Source organism: Manacus candei, unplaced genomic scaffold (assembly GCF_025592945.1).
Source record: "Manacus candei isolate 608988 ecotype Guabito, Panama unplaced genomic scaffold, ASM2559294v1 h1tg000002l, whole genome shotgun sequence".
NCBI lineage: Eukaryota > Metazoa > Chordata > Aves > Passeriformes > Pipridae > Manacus > Manacus candei.
The window spans coordinates 10451731-10468689 of record NW_026138050.1 but is presented as its reverse complement, the minus strand read 5'-3'; the positions used below and the strand labels follow the sequence as shown (position 1 = coordinate 10468689).

The window sequence follows — 16959 nt, the reverse complement described above, 5'->3', positions numbered from 1 at the left end:
GTTACTGAGCAGCTTTAAACAAAAGTTTCACTGCTGTTGATTTCCTCTTTATATTGTTTTTGCTTTTTCAGTCATTCAGCTGTGTGTCCTGAATTCACACCCAGGGTCCCCCCTGCAGAGCAGCACGAGGCCAGCTGTGCCTTCAGCTGGGATTTTTGCTTTTGCTTTCTGAAGTACCAATACCAGAGCCTTCCTGCTCAGCCCTTGGCAGTTCCTCCTTTCAAGGCCATTTCTGCTCTTCCTCTGATGTTTCTGCCAGCACCAGGTGGGTCAGAGGACCATTGCTCTATCCAGTTTCTGAAGAGGATGCCAGTGCTGTTAGTGACCTGTGTCTAGTCCAGAATCCTTTTTATCTGCACCCCTGGACAAAGCTTTAGTCACAGCCTCATGGAAAATAAATGCAGCCATTTTACATGGAGATTCTCTGATCTCAGAGCAAAATTTTATTAGTCAAGGACAGGCACCACATATGTGTCCTAGGTGATACTCATGGGAATACAAGTAACAGAACTGGCTAAAGCATAGGGAATAGTGAGGGCAATTCACTTTCCACACAAATTGTCAGTGACTGTAAAAGAGCTGATGGTCTCCTTGGTCGTGTAACCTGCAGCCACTACCAAACCTGCTATTAAATATCCATATCCTGAAGACTCTGCACAATAGTACCTCATACAGCAACAGAGGGGAGGGCTTTCTCCTCTCTGGCTCCCTGTAACTCTTGGAGGCTCATCTCAAACTTTCATATTCAAATAGCTTGATTTTAATCTCAAAATTCCTGAAGTTTTTTTGAGTGCGTAATGTGAGATTGGTTTAAAATTCCTGAGTCTTATATTTAAACTCTGAATGCCTTTTAATCCTGTTCTAACATTTTATTAATTTGAAATTACCTTGATTGGTGGTGGTGGTGGTGCTGTGATGCTTTCAGTTTAAACAAGATCAGCTTTGTAGGGAGAGATGGTCTCTTTGACTGGACCTCAGAAGGATTTTGCCTGCTTGAAAATTTGACTATTAGTAAATGTCTCTCCCTACTAAGCACTAGAAATTTGTTTCATGAATCTTTGAAGAGGCCTTGAACATTGCAGAATCCTGGCAATGTATGCTCTGGAATGGCTGTAACTTCTCAGCTTTACTGGCTTCTCTGTATATTTCTAATAGTTGACACCTCAGATTTTAAGACTTTGAAAGTAAAAGGCCCCTCTTCTGGTTACTTCTCTTTGGGAAAATTGTTCTGCTCCCACATCACTGGATGAACTGGATGTTAACAATGCTAATTGGGGTGTATTTATGCAGAAGCAGCAGCTGTCAAGGGAAGACACTGTGATCTGTATTCCCCAACACTGCTTATAGGGACTCTCTAATTCTTTTATGAAGTGAAATGAAGCAGAAAGGCTGAACAAATGAAATCTTCTGACTACTGGCTTCGCTTCAGTCGGGATGAAGATCTAACGCTTTGGATGCCATTCATATTTCCTGTTTAAAAAGAGTTCTTTTTTTCTTGAGCAGGAGTCTGAGTAAGCCCATCTGGAAGCCAGCTTTGCAGACTACTCCCAGGGCAGCAAGCAACACTGGTAAAGTAAAGACTACAATTATTTTTTTTTTTCTTCAATCATGTCATAGTCCTATTCCATAGAACACTAATTTATTTTGGTTCCATACCAGCATATTTATACCATGGAAAGAAGCAAACAGGTGACACCCACTTCTGCAGAACACCACTGGAGCTCTCTAAGCATTTCCTCTGAGTATTCTTTGTAAGTGAAATGAGTCAGCGAAGTGGGAGAGCATTGCTCTGTGTTCATAGCCTGCAGGCTCCCCTCAGCAGGGGCCTGTGGTGAGTGACAGGAACTGGTTAAGTTTGCGTGATGGGGAGAGCAATGAAATAATTTCTCATGCTAAGGCTGGCTGTACAAGCTGAGGTTTCCACCCGCTCTGAGGAGATGATGTTTTTCTCTGCCACATACTGGGTGCAGCTGTCAGCTCCTGGCAGCTGCAGGAAGGCTCTTGCCGTAATCCTCTGTGGATTCCACTAAACATAAGCTAACATGCAACGTATAGCATCTGTATTAGGTTCTCAAGTAGGATTTGCCATGAAAGCTATGTTAATTCATCTTATCTTAGCGTGACTCGCCTGCAGTTTGGGCTGGATGACTCTATGGGAGAGGCCAGACTCTTCTTGTTGTTGTAAGTAGTGGGATTAGGATGTCTGCTGCTCACTTTCACATGCCTTTTTCAAGTCACTTCTAAAATGCCACTTATTCAGAGCTCCCTGCTAACTTTGGCAGCTTGAATCTGGAGTTTTCCTGTTTCAGCAGATGACTTTGCTGGCTCCAGGTCTTTTGAAATTCCTGGACAAACACCATTTAGGATCCATACTGCCAGACTGTTCAGTCTCAAAGCATAAATTACAAGCAGCAGAAGCTCAGGTTAGGGATGTATATATGACTGACTTCCAACCCATTTATTCCAACTCATTGATCTGTTAATTTCAAATAATTAATTAAATTCAGTGATGATGTGATAGGTAGTCTGAAAAAAAAACCTTGAAGGATTAAGATGGTTTTCCAGACTTCAATCAGCATGTCCACATTGCATCTTTTATGCAGTATAAAACAGACACCAGGAACAACTGAACTTTATATTCTTGTGTTTGTTTCATATAGTTCTGTGTGCAGTATAAGAAAATAAATCTAAACTAGTATGTATCTTCTAAAGCTGAAACCTGATACTTGTCTGTGCTAAAAGTTGCCCTTCAGCAAATTTTCTTAGAAATACCAAGGGAAGGAAGACAGTCAGTCTCAGACTCCTCCATTACAGAGTAATGCATTAGTACAAGTACAAATCTTAAAAACAACCCCAAAACCCTAAAACTTTGTTTGAAACACAGTTAGTGACTTCTCAGTGCTAGGAAAGTGAAACCCCCTTGGACTGGGGTGGAGATATTTTTTAAAACTCCTTCGGGTAGGATGAAAGGCTGTAATAGATCAGAACTTCTGGCCAAGGGAAAGGAGGATTTTTGTGCTTGTGTAATATCAGCTTTTTACCAAAATTAGAGAGGGGAGCAGAGAATTTCTTCCATTTTAAGTAGTACTGTCAGTAAGAGCACGGAAAGGTCTGAGCTGGACAGAAAATTTCTAATTGCAGCTTCTTTGGAAATCGCTTTTCATGGAGATCTGGGGTCAAATTCTTTTCTAAGGTCTCTTGGCACCATACCAACAAAACAGTGCCAGTGTAATTGAGGGAGCCCTGGCTCCTGCTATGCTCTGGGCTGTTATCCAGGTGTAGTTTGACCTTTGTGTTTTACCCATACTGTGACCATCTCACATGCACGTCAGTGTGAGGAATAATGTCCTTGAAGATTGCTTTGAAGAGAGGCACCCATTGTAGTAGCAGGCAGAAGAAGATTGATTCCTTTCTTTTAATCTGTGCAAACCAAAACTCTGTCTCACCCAGGGTGCTCTCAGGAAATCCGCTCATGTTTAACCCACTGTAATTTACAGCCTGTCAGGCACCAACTCATTGCCTTTTCCAACTGTGTGTTGAGCTTCCTCTGCTCCCCTTAAATCAGAGGATTATCACTGTGGGGTCACCTCCAGAAACCAGCCTGTTGAGGCATCAGACTTTCCTTGCAGCTTTGGAATGTGTCTCTGTGCTTGGCTGAGACAGTTCTTTGGTAAGAGCTTTGCAGATAATTCAGTGCAACTTTGCATTTTACTGAAAGACAAGGATTTTCTGGTTTGGGAAAACAAATCTATTTCTTGATGCAGATTGCCAGCACTTCTGCCCTTCTTATAACACAGTTTCTAGAAGGCAAATCCTTTAAAAGGGACCTTTTAGTCTCTCCTAAAGATTACACTCTTGTAGGGGTCTTGCCTTCATCTGTAGATTTAATGGCTTAATAAGCATTAGACCCTCCTGTTATGCAGTAACAAATAGGAATACAATACTTTTATCAATATTTGGCACAATTAATTTTTTTTTATGTGAAACTAAATATTGATGTTGTCAAGTGACTGCAGCTCAGGGACATAAATTACAAATATTCTTCTCCTATGGGCCTTGCTCAAATTTTGCATTCACATACAGTAACCATCTAATGTCTTTCTATTCCTGTAAGCCATATTATTTGATTGCCAGATTACATGGTTCTGTATTGTGCTTAGATGTCAGTGTTTTTATTGTTATTACCAATATTATCTTTTATCCTTACTGTAAGTGGTAACAAAAAGTTAACTGCTTCCTTACACTATAAAAAGAATAAAGTCCCATTTACAGAATACCTCTAAACAGAAAATATCTCTGGAAAAAAGATATACGAATAAATAATTCACAACATCATGGGTGAGTAGAAAAAAAAGGGTTTTGATGTATTTTGCTACTCAAAATAAAACCAGATTTTTTAAACTGGCTATTTTAGTGGAGAACAAAAGCTCTTTTAAAGAAGAATGATTGCAGGGGAGTCAGTTCTCTGTGCATTTTTACCCGTTCTGCACTTTTGTTGGTAACAGGACTTGTGACATTGATTAATCCATCCCCTTGGTTTTCCCGATTCTTTTCTCTGTTCCATCCTCCTGCTTTTGCATTAGCTTATTTCTTGGCTTATTTTCTAAAGAAAATGTCAACCCACCCACCCACCCAAGAGAAACCATAACATTTCAAGGATTTCAGGCTTTGGCAAAGCGAATTAGCCTGTCTGTAATATAAACAGACAGCAAATAAATTCTTGAAGGCCTTGGAATTAAAGTCTCCCATCTTAAAACCCCCCATACTTTCAGTACATTACACTCCAGATTTCCACATAGGTGGAATAAGTATACAATAAAATAATTATCCCGAGAGCATCCCTGGGAACATCAGGACGGGCATTTTCCTGTTTTCTCCTGAAACCGGAGGAGCTCCATCAACTCTGCAGTAAACACCGAGCGGCGACAAAACCCCCGGGAGGGCTCGGGATGGCTCACACCGGCTGGGGACCAAGAGCAGGGCGGGTCTGCAGGGCGGGGCCGAGTCACAGCGAACGGTACCACACCACTCAATCAGACTTTTTACGTTAGTTTTTTGCACGTTAAGGAGCCGATCCTGAGCCGAATTCAGGCAAAGCGAGGACCAGCCGGGTGCCCCATCGCGGGGTGGGGGTGCCGGCTCAGTGCAGCTGCTGTGGTCAATGAGAACCACCTGGGGACAGGCGATGAGCCCCAGGCCGTGTGTACTGAGAGCACCGCTCCCGCGGCTGCAGTGTGTACTGACAGCAGCGCTCCCACAGCTGCAGCCCCGGAGCCCCCTCAGCGCAGCGCTCCGACCGCCCCTGAGGCGCCGCCGGGGCGGGCAGAGCGCAGGGCCCGCCTCTCCCGCCCTTCCCGCCCTCGGCCGCCGCCGCAGCATGGCCGGGCAGGCGGCGGGCCCGCCGGTGAAGGTGCTGTCGGCTCAGCTGCGGCGGGCGGAGCGGGGCGCGGGCGGGACGTGGCTGCTGGGCCGGGCGGGCCGGGCGCCGCTGGCGCTGCGGGCCGTGTGGATGCAGGGCACGGTGCTGGAGGTGCAGCGCGGCGGCTCGGCCCGGCTGCGGGACCCCAGCGGCGCCTTCACCGTGCTGGGCGTGGAGCAGGTGCCGCAGGGCCGGCCGTGCCTCAGCGCAGGTACCGGGGGCGGCGGGACCCCGCGGAGCGCCGCTTTCCCTGCCCGGGCCTGTTCCGGCGGAGCTCGGCACATCCCGGCCCCTGGGAGGTGTCGCTCCCCACGCGGGAACCCAGGAACAGGGATAGGAATTTTTTTCCCCCTCCCTGTTTTTCCTCCTTCTGCCCCTCACGAGTAGCGTCAGATGCACTGGAGAAGTGTTGGACTGCGGCGCTGCAGGAGTTGTGGCACAAAACAGGCACTTGGCCTAAATTTTCAGTCTTCTCAGTTGCCCTCCGCCCACTTACGCACTAGAGGGACAAATTGTGTGCTTGTTTTGCTCTTGTTGTATGTGAAAATCTAGTCAAATCTGCTGTAAAAGTGACTGTACAGATAATGAAGCCTTTTTTTCCTGAAATTCAGTTCTAGACAGTCTTCATGCCTTGAGTTTTCTTGCAAGTATCAGCAGCTTCAATTCACAGTGTTTAATTGGCTTTAAATTATTTGCATTGTGAATTAAAATGGTTAATTTCATGCTTGCTTGTTTTTTTAGGAAAATATGTAATGGTTATGGGTGTGGTGCGGTCCTGCAGTCCTGAGCCTGTTCTTCGAGCAATAAAGATGACAGATCTCTCCGAAAACCCCGTGCATAAGGATATGTGGAGCCTTGAAGTGGAGGAGTTGCAGAGAATCATCCCCTAGATACTGTTTTTCTGCCTAAAATAACTGGAAATGTACTTACTTGGTGTCAGACTATTCTGTGTGTTTGTGGTTTCAACCAACCACCAGTTACTCTTGGAGTAAACCAAAGTGAGAAGTCGGACTCGGAGTCAAGTGTAGGGATCAGTGCTTATCTGATAATAACTGCGATGTTCATGTCTTCCACCGTCTCTTTTTACACCAACAGATTTGAGAAAGGCCTGTGTGATGTTTTGAGTAGGGTGTCCATGCTGTTAGGAATGCTCCATGTTTCTGTGTTAGTTGCTGTTCCTGGGAGCATGTGTTGAGGGAGTCATTCCTGCAGCAGGGCGGGTGTTCTTGGCAGCAAGGGCTGCACAGAGCTCATGTTGCCAGGGTGAACTCAATACCTGGAACGAAGGCAAAATGTGTTTCAGTCTATTTAGATTGTGGTTGGAAATAACATCTTTGCCTGTATTTTCTCTTTCAGTAATGACCACGTCAGTAAACTCCGCTTGTAAGACAGATGTCTCTTGGTAACCATAAAGCAGAATCTTGTACTTAAAAACCTCTCTGGTTTCTGAAATATTGAAAGTGGTACAGTAATGACCCCTGTGTTCCAGTGAAGTGAAATAAACTGAAAAGTCATTATGCAGGATTCCCTGGAATAGGTTCTCCAAGATGCAAATACGTTTACCACCTTATGAAACAAGCTTTCTGCCCCTAAGTGTATTTTTCTCTTTGAAGGTTTCTTGTTCCAATGTATGCTATTTTTAGCTGTTTAAATCATTCTAAAATATATTTTATTTTTATCTTTCTTTCTTCCTTGTGTGGGAGAACACAAAAGTATGACATCAAAACACCTTTAAAAAGAAGAAATGTTACTATTTATTTTCCCTTTTGTCTAAAGAGAGCTTGAATCCTGAAGAATATATTGCATTATCTGTGTGGAATAGCTTTGTGTTTTGGGACTGTGTTGTCCAGGAATATAGCTGTGTTAATTGGGAATACATGTCAGAAGAGAAGGTGATTTCTGATTGAACAGTACAATTTGAGAACCAAGTGATGGTAACTACATTTTTTAATTGTGAGGTTATGTTTTCAAAGCATGTGGAAATTAACTAGTCTCCTTTAAAGATTTCAGATCTTTGCAGATGAAGGACTGGATTTCAGAGTGCAATTCCCAGCCTTGAGTTTGATATTCCAAATGAGACCACATCAGAGACAGTAGGATAATGGAAGTCCTGTGCTCTGAGACCCTGCTCACGTAATACCAAAATAGACAGAGATACAGAGTTTTGATAGTCTGGGTTTATTTACTGTTTTAAATCCTGGGGGGAAAAATCCACTTGTGGAATGCTGTAGCCTTTTAGAAATGATCCATGTGGTCAGCATGTTGACTGGCAGCTGTTCTTGCTGATGGTAGTTTTCCATCTGAATGCTTCTTATGCAAGGAATCTGAAGCTTGTTCCAAATATGTTCACTTTGCCATGCTTTCTAACCAGGCAGTAAAACCCTGGAAATAAACAGCAAAAACCCTGAAAATGAACAGTTAAAACTGCTGCACCCTTGCTAGTGTCTGTGAATTTACAGAATTAAACGTGGCTTGCCATCTGGCAGTGATTCGTATTTACTGAATGCATTTGAAAAGTTGTATTGATGTAGGATTAGATTGTATTTAGGTAGGGCTGGATCGGATCTGGACGGGAAAGGCATAACCTGGGAACAGCTCAGAGGTAACCAGCAACAGCTGAGGGCAGTGGCTGTAGTTTAAAATGTTTATTGGGGGTGAAATGGTGTCTTTATCACCGGTGATAAGTTACCTGCAGCTTTCAGGAGACCTGGTGTCTGCATCCAGCTCAGTGCTGCTGTTTGCAGTTAACATTTAGTTAAACTTCAGTTTATTGCTGACTGAGCTTTTCTGAATGTTTTCCTCTACCTGCTTACATTTTACTTTGTTCTTGCAACTGTCACCTCAGGATTTTTTCAAAGGTGCTCGGTGTGCTTAGCTGGGGAGTGAAATGACATTCAGTGACTGGGGAGAAGATGATGCGTTTTTTTGAATCAGTAACTGATATAAATACTCTTTAACTTTCAGAAATATTTCATACAATTTTGGCTTCATTACAAAACACCTCTATAAGGGTGCAGTTATAAAATTACTACAGAGGAAGACTTGATTTCTATTGTGTTTTATACAGCAGCATCTGATGTGTGTGGAAATCCTAACAAGTGCAGGGTTTTTTCCTGACTAGTGTGGGGATCATGTTTTAGTTAGAATGTGTCACACTAGAGAGTTCAGTATTCAGGAGGAGAATGTGGCTGAAAGCAGCATCCACAAGGTGACAGAGGCCCGTGCTGGGTTTGTCTGTGAGCCATTCAAACCCAGCCAATTCCAGCTCTGTAGATCAGTACAGGTTTATATTCTTATGAATAATCAATAAAAGTGTACTCCAGCATAACAATAAGGAAGTCAAATGTTTATTAGCATTATCTCCTAGTTCAGAACACCATTATTTCAACGTTTGCATGTTATGTAAAGGCAAGGGAAGGATTTTGCAGTGTTAACCTTTTGCTGAGGAATAGCTGCCTTCCAGGTAGGGGTGGAGAAAGGTAATGCATTTCTTTAATCAATAGACTTAAAATATAGAAAAGGATTTAACAGATAAGACGTTTTCACACAACAGCAGCTATAGCACCTTTATGGGCTGGATAGATATCAATCACCCTTTTCAAACACATCAGCTGATTTCTGAGAAAGGGCTTCTAAAGGCACAAAGGGAGAACGTGAAACTGGTACACAGATACCAAGAAGGGTGTTTCTCATTTAACAGTGTACACGTTAGTAAGGGAAAAATCAGCCAGCATAAAAATGAGAAAATTATCAAGTGCTTTCAATTATTTAACCATCTCATTTCTACTGTAGCTCTCATGTGTTGGAGCACTTCCCTTGAAAAAAAAAAAAAAAAGATAACTTTGTCCAGAACCGCTGAACAGCAGAGTTTCATTTCTGGAGAAAAAAGAAGTCAGCATCTCTGCTGACTCAAAGCTGATAATGCTGCTTTCACAAAGTATTCCACTTGTACTAATCTGAGCTGGAAGAGACCTTTTGTCAGCTTTTAAATGTATTTATGCTATGGTTCAAGGCTTGTGGAGACACAATTTTGCCACTGAATGGGAGAATTCTTTTAAAGTAATTGATACTATTATGTTCAATTTCCTTTGGTTGATTATAGTTTCTTGTCAGTATACTGAAATAATTCCTCTTGCCTTCAGGGGTTCTGGTGGAAAGCTTTCCTTTTATACTATATGTGCTTCATTATATTCATTGTCTAACACTAATGCATTTGCACTGCTACTGTTCTCCTGCTCCTGCCTCTAGCTTGTCTACCTAAAATAACTTCTATTTTTGGGTGCTGAAAGGGTTCTTCCATCTCCAGGGCTGGTATGTGCCATTCAGAACAGGCTCAAGCTGAAATGAAGAAGAGATGAAATCCAGGTAAGTGGTTAGTAAGTACAAGTGACATGTAATGCAACCTGTTATTACGCTGAATTACAAGAATCTATGAAGGGAAAAATAGCATCAAATACATTTATGACATCAACAAGCTGTGGGAAAAGTACTCCAGCGTTTTAGATACAGTTTTATCTTGGATACACTAAACTGAAAGAAAGATGTAGGATTCTTTCACGTTTGATAAATTCACGTTTAGGAGGGAAAGAGCAGCATTATGTCTGCAGTTTATGGGCTCTGGCTAGTTCAGCTATTCAGTGGAAGATCCCTGACAAGAGTGAATTTCTAGGAAGTGGTGCAGAGGTGGTTGGTTACTCCAGACAGACACTTTCTGTTTGGTTCTTTGACCATGGCTGGCTGTTGGTTACTGTGCGTGACTGGACTGGCCACGACAGACTCTTTCACTGTGTCAAACCCAACTCTCCCTTACTGTAGTTTGGTCTGTTACACTTCCTCCTCTTTAGTGTGTTTACATATTTAGAGACTTTACTCATGTTAAGCCTCAGCCCTTCCATTTTTTCCCCATGACTGTTCTCAACTGGTTCACAGTTTAAGTAAAACATGGTGTACAAAACTGGATACAAAAGATGAATAGAGAAGAATTATTTCTTGTCTTAAATATGTTTATTCTTGTATACATCCTCAGTGTACTTTGCTTGTTTAAGAGCATGCTTTAATAGCATGTTATTGGTAACTGAGCTTGTGATCCACCTTCATTCCAATCCCTTTCTTCAGATGGGATAATATAAACCAGCAGCACTAGCTGACTTCAATCATTCAACTACCAAGCCGTTCTAAAACTCTGTTTTCAACTGGATATTCAGACTTAGATTTAACAAAATTTGTCTCTGTATTTCATATTCATGTGTAGAAGTTTATATAAGAGTGTGAAGTGGGTGGGCTGTGGTGTGCTGGTGAGGGAACAGCAGGAAGGGGAGATAGCCAAGGAGCAAGACAACTGTTTCCAGGAACTCAGTTTTGCTCATTCCCACAGTCAGGTTCATTAGTTTTATTTTCTCATGCATTCTTGAATTACAGGCATGTAAGTACTAGAGCAATGCAGTCAGAATATTCAGGAGGGAAAAGAAATTAAACTCACCACTGTGGAGGGATTTCCACAGGGACAAAATTCCGGTTGCACAGATGAACAAAAGCTGCTGCTGAGCTGCAGGCAGCCCCCGGGGCTGGGGACTCACAGGTGTCCTGTGTACACATGGTGTAGAAGGGCTCGGGGTCCACCTTAACACAAAGGGATTGTTTAGGGGAGCAGGGGGCACCTGCAGCTGCACCCAAAGGTTTGATGTGGGTCTCCCTCCTCCCACCTCATTAGGGCCATTCATAAACCTTTATTCTCTTCTGAACATTGAGGGGGTTATTTCTATCTCCAGATTCTAGACCTGTATCCTAAAGAGTGGTGCAATCATGCCTCCACTCTGTGGATGTCAAGGACCTCAATTTATATGTATGGTGATAATAACAGCTTTTTTTTTCTGTCTGGATTGCTGTTCTGATTATTCTAAAGTAATCCATGACTAAACTTCTACATCCTTGCAGGGGTTATGTGTCCTCCTTTGAAGAATGACACTTGGGTGATTCAGACACTCCTTCACGGCTGAAGTTCTACTTACAACTTTGAAGCAGTTCCTAAGAAGTGAATGTGGTTCTTCAAAAAACACTTTGCAGATGTTTTGCTTGCCTGTAATTGGACATGACTTCTCTTTCTTCGGTACAAGACTGCACTTGTTCACCTGGGAAAGCAGAATTACTGAAGTTGGGGGACTTTGTTTTTTAATACATTGGGTTAGGATGAATTCTTCAGATTTCCAGTGTGAGCTGGTTTAAAGGAAGATACGGGCAGCTCAGTACACTGCTCTAATATTTATTGTTCAATAATGTTGAGATGTAACTAATCTTACAGATTAGACATTGTTTCCTTTTTCTCTTGATTCTGTTATTCACTGACACAGCAGGCAGTTGGCTAGTTCTCTTGTTATGTAGATCTGACAGGTCAAAGATGTGCTTTTACTAGATCGTTTTAATGCAGAAAAAAAAACTTGCTATCCTTGCTGGGTTATTCATAGATAAAGAAGTCTTTAAAAAAAAATCCAAATCAAACAAAAAGCCCCAAACAAACAAAAAACGAAAACAAACAAAAAAAACCCCAAACCAACCAAATAGTTCTTTAAGTGAGTGTAAATTCTAGTGATTTTTAGTTATTAAGAAAAATGAACTGGCAGTTTAATCTGTGATAACCCTCATCCTGCAGGAGCCAGACCTTGCAGGCTCCTCCTTTGCCTCCTGCTGTTGTGCAGCCGTGGCCTTGTGGCACTGGAACTTTGCTGGAAGGAAGGTCAGTCTCCTGGGAGAGAGTTGCCAGCCAGAGCTCACGGTTCAGGGTGAGGTGACTGCAGCAGTGCAGTGACCAGTGCTTTTATCTCAGGCTTCAATACCTGGCCAGATTTAATCTGACTGTGCTTTCACTTTCTATATTACATAGAGTTGAGCTAAAACTTTTGGTCAGGAAGGATTTTTTCAAGCTCCATTTGACCAGCGCAGCTGAGTCCACTACTGAGTACACAGTGCCCTTTGTGCTCAGCACCCCTGGTGCCCTGCACAGAGAAGCCCTTGAGCTCCTTACCTGCCAGCTCTGTGTGAACTCTTGCACGTTGTCAGTGAAGGAACCATTAGGAAGCATCCATTCATTTCCAGCTTCATTATCATTGGTACCAAAAAGCCCAGCTGAGATACCTGGGATGAAATTGAAATGGGGTAAAATAGTAGTTGGCAGGAGTAGATGCAGGAAAGTTACAGAAACTGTCTCTGAGCTCCAGTTATTTTTACAGGAGTGCTCAGCTCCAACATGAAAAAGAGAAGGCATGTCCAGATAGCCATTCTGGGTTTGTCCCAGCCTGCATTGCCATCTCTTGTCTTAGCTGGTCATGTGTTTCTCCTGACCACATCAAGGCATCAGATCCATCCTCTGCTAATCTTGGGAGTGTGAGTTTTAGAATAGTGTGGGACACATGAATAGGAATGCATTCCAAGTATACCAAAAACCCTGTAAGGTTTTAGGCCTCCCTCTCTTGTTGTCTTGCAGGTCTGACAAGCTAAGCCAGCTCTAAAGCAGTGATTCTCAACAAGGGTTTGGGGCTGGGCTGACTGCATTACATCTGTCTGCTTTATTACAATGAATCATCAGTAATCCATAACCACTTACTAACCACTGGAATGATTTGGCAATTACTGGGAATGCCTAGGGCCATTTCCAGTGTGCATAAATGAAGAGGGGAAAAACAAGTGAAAGATAACCCAGATGCTGGTACTACAGTTGATAATAATTTAGAGAGATAAAAAAATGACTAACAGCTGACAAAGGCTGTATAATTGGTACTCACCGTGGTGCCACCCAGCCAGAGTGACAGTACAGAGATCATACTGAAAGTCACAGGATAGAGAAACTCCTTTCTGATTAGATATTTCTATTTTGTTGGTTTCTCTCCTTGAATTAGTGGTATTCTTTTCAAGTGATTTATCCAGTACTTGGCAGTTCTCTTCTGTAAAGGAGAACATCTTGGAGATCTGTTTTAAAATGAAAATGCAGTTTCAAATCTGTCACTGTTAAAGTTCAATAACAGGTAAGCTCAGATGGGACCAACTTAGCCCAGAATCAGGGAATAAGAAGGGAGTTGTGTTAAACTTCCAGAAGAGCAGACAGCACAAAGCCTCCAAGGCTACAGGCCCAGTTTGATCTCCAGACCTCTCTAACAGTACCATCCTCTGACATGATCTAAGAGAAATGCTGAAAATTTCCTTTAATGTGCAGGGAGCAAAGAGGCAGCCCTTGCATTAAACTGGCTTTGTTTTGGAGAGGTATTTTCTGATTAAGAAGTGGTTACTTTAAAGCACTTGTCTGAGAGCTATTCTGTTCTGTGTTTTAAGCATTAATATTTTGAAAGCTTTTGTTGTTGTTGTTGGTTTAAGATAATTTCTGCTGTGAAAATGAAGAATGTTTGACTTGCTTCTCCTACCTTCAGTCTTGGGTGGATACTGATCACAGTCTGGTTCATCTCCACATACAGTGATCTTGAGTTACTGGTTTCCTCACTTAGTATTATAGTGAAAGCATTGTGGACAAAATCCTTGGCAAGAAGTACACTGCACTTTGATGCCAAATCATAAATTTTTCCATCAAAAGTCACAAGATGCTTGGTCCCCACTAACAGAGCATGATCTAGAGATTTCAAAAGAAACATTAGTGAGTTTCCCAAAGAGCAATGAGTGCTGTGCATACTGCAACACACAGCTTCTGGCTGGCATGCTCTTAAAATAATTTCTCAAGTTATTATTACATTGACATTACTACATTTACATTTTAGTTAGTTACACTGTAGTTACTCTGCAACAAAAATTTTACCAGAAACAAAGCAATTTAATGATTTATTTTTCATTATAGATTTGCCTGGGTGTCCTGAAACTTTGAGAAACATGAATTGGGATTCAGAGCTCATTTTGGTTTATTGTCCTGCTACTTGTAAACTTGCTTTTTTTAAGCACACACATATACCCTACACTTCATACATTCTTATGCAGAAAACAGCAAGAATATTAACTCTCTCCAGAAACTGCCCTTCCAAACCAGAGCAGCAAACAGAGCTGCAGTCCCTGCTGATATATCACTTAGATTATTTGGTCACTAGGACCGACTTTCACAGCCCTCTTTGTGCCTGTCAGTCCAGTGGGAGGAAACCATTAAAAATGGCTCTTTCTGGAAAAGCCATTCTCTCTAAGAGACAGTTGGGATTGTTAATGCAGTTTTTTAGCATTTAGCAATGCTTTTACAGGCAATACTGTCTCTGAAGTTTTGGTAGGGCTGAGCTTTTCCATCCCAGAGTCAACAGAGGTGAGATGACCAGTTTCAAAGCCTCCATGCCAGGACACAGCCGTGGGTATGACTGGCACTGAACCACAGTATCAACTCACAAGGGCATGTGGATAAGACAGATAAATAGCACCTGCTGATTTCTAGTTTCAAGAGTATGAAGTGTGAAGAGTTGGAAAATTTGCATGAATATGAAGCAGAGGAGTGTCACTTTATGCCAGCTTTGCCCAGAGTGTTGCTCTTTTACATACCACTACTGTCTTACAGGAAAGACTATATAAAGTTGATGGAAAATTATTAATTAGCAACCATCCATAGTAAAGTACTATTCCAAATCTGATTTTTCAAATATAGCACCAAGTGGACCCAGTTACAAAACAAAGCAGCACGTTGAAAGGGCTTACATTCAAAGGGACTCTCCACCATCCTCCGTTTGAATCTATAATACTCTGCAAGGATGTTGATTTTGTAGAGGTCTTGCAGAGGCCTCATTATTTTCTCTCCAACGAGATAAGTAGGAACATTTGCCAGCTGTAGGGAGTGGTCTCCTTTGGGCAGTACTGGCAGTTTTATTGCCACGGAACAGTTCCTGTGGAACGCAAACAAAACGGTCAGGAGCCTTTATCTGCTCAACTGAGGACATGCTGTTGGTTTGCTATAAGAAATGTGGAAGTGAAATATTCATAAGAACTGCAGTGTGGTTAGAACAGCCCCACACTGGCCAACAGCTGCACTGCCCAAGGCCATAAAAGGCCAGTTATCAGTTGTTACTATTCTTTTGCTGCCCAGTAGCTCCTGTTGAAAGGCAGTTGGGTCTGACAGCCCAATGTTCAGAAATGAACATTAGGGTGTCTTATGCCCAAAGCAGGAGGAGTTGGGTGTCTGTCCAGAACCCTCAGCCTGCAAACTGATAGGAAGACTAACTATGCACATATCCATTTAGAACAGCACCCAGCAGCAGGGATCCTGCAGGAACACCAGTTACCTGGCTGAAAAACTGTACAGGTTGAGCAAGGGCTTCCGGATCTTCCTCACAGCTCTGGAAAATGTGGCCTCTGCCCACCTGAACATCTGCTGTGTGGTCTGTTGGAGAGTCAGAAGAGGAGATTACAAAACTGACTTCAGGATGGCTTCAGAGCAGGGCCAGTACTTGCTAAATCGACAGTCAGTTTTAAATGGACAGTCAGTGAAATAGCACTTAAGTCTCTCTTGCATTTGTCACTTGCCTGTCATTTAGAGGTTAATATCCAGAGGGCAGGCTCTACTCACAACAGCTACAAAAGATGGACAGAAATATGTCCTTCCTAAATAACATTACTTAAAGTATACCAATACTTCACTGAGTTAATGCACTTCAGTAGCTTGCAAAGGATTGGTATCTTTGTTAATATAAATTAGCATGATATATTTTATGCTCCTCATTTTAACTAGAAGATCCCAAATCTGTACATTGTTTGCTGGAATCACAGTTCATCTTCTATGGAAGAAAAGCAAAATCTACATGAATGACAGATTGCTGCTGTGCTTTCAACCAGAACTAGTGAAACAACCTCTCCTCTAGCTGGAAAAGTACTGCTTTCAAGGCAGGACACATACTGCAAGAACAGTAAGTTAGCTGTGCACAAGTTTGTTATGTGTAAAGATAACTGCACTATTTCCATAAACAAAATAGTTAATCATCTTTGTGTATCCATAGTTCAAAGCTGAGACTTAAATTTGTAGGCCTTGCCTTACAAACCACTAAAAATGGAGAACTGAGTTATACCAACCGTATCCAAGGCTGCTTTCACAACCTTTAATGCCAGCTGGATTGGTTCCATGAGCCATGCATCCTTTACAATATTGGGTAAAAAAGCCTGGATTTTCTTCATGTACTCTTCTGTCTTCTCTTTCCAGACCTCATCCAGTGGCTTCAAGGTTACGTCATAGTAGGCATCCTTCAAAGTTGCTAGTGGCTCTGAAGCAAACACATTAATGAAACAAACCTTAGCTGGTGTGGTGCAAAGTGGTTCTTTTCTTGTTTGTTTGCTTGTTTCCTCACAAATTCCAGCATAAGGGAAGGGGAGACACACAAAACAGGAAGAGGCAGCTTTGTTTTTGTGGCAGTTTGGGCACATTGCACAGCTCTGTGTGTGGACAGTGTTAGGGAAAACTGAAAGAGGCATTTAGCTCTAACCTTGAGCCCCTTTTAAATACACTGCTGCTGTCCAAAAGATGTGAGGAGTGCTTTGCAATATGCCACCATCAGAGTGTACTGCACAAACTACATCTGATTAGCAAC

At 42.3% G+C, this 16959-nt stretch overlaps 2 protein-coding genes across 2 annotated transcripts in view; one reads left to right on the top strand and one right to left on the bottom strand.

The window, feature by feature from the left end:
- Window positions 1-5350: 5350 nt before the first annotated feature.
- Window positions 5351-7912, top strand: RMI2 (RecQ mediated genome instability 2). The gene is made up of 2 exons (XM_051776984.1): window positions 5351-5630; window positions 6161-7912. The coding sequence occupies exons 1-2, from the start codon at window positions 5378-5380 to the stop codon at window positions 6307-6309; spliced, it is 402 nt and encodes a 133-aa protein (XP_051632944.1). The 5' UTR covers window positions 5351-5377; the 3' UTR covers window positions 6310-7912.
- A 2982-nt stretch (window positions 7913-10894) lies between these two features.
- Window positions 10895-16959, bottom strand: part of LOC127466297 (uncharacterized) — a 60874-nt gene continuing 54809 nt past the window's right edge. Inside the window, exons 59-66 of the mRNA XM_051776967.1 lie at window positions 16448-16635; window positions 15664-15761; window positions 15083-15267; window positions 13828-14030; window positions 13195-13378; window positions 12438-12547; window positions 11428-11547; window positions 10895-11038 (exon numbers count right to left, since the gene is read on the bottom strand). Of these exons, the coding sequence (XP_051632927.1) occupies window positions 10895-11038; window positions 11428-11547; window positions 12438-12547; window positions 13195-13378; window positions 13828-14030; window positions 15083-15267; window positions 15664-15761; window positions 16448-16635 (1232 nt within the window). The remainder of the gene's footprint in view (window positions 11039-11427; window positions 11548-12437; window positions 12548-13194; window positions 13379-13827; window positions 14031-15082; window positions 15268-15663; window positions 15762-16447; window positions 16636-16959) is intronic.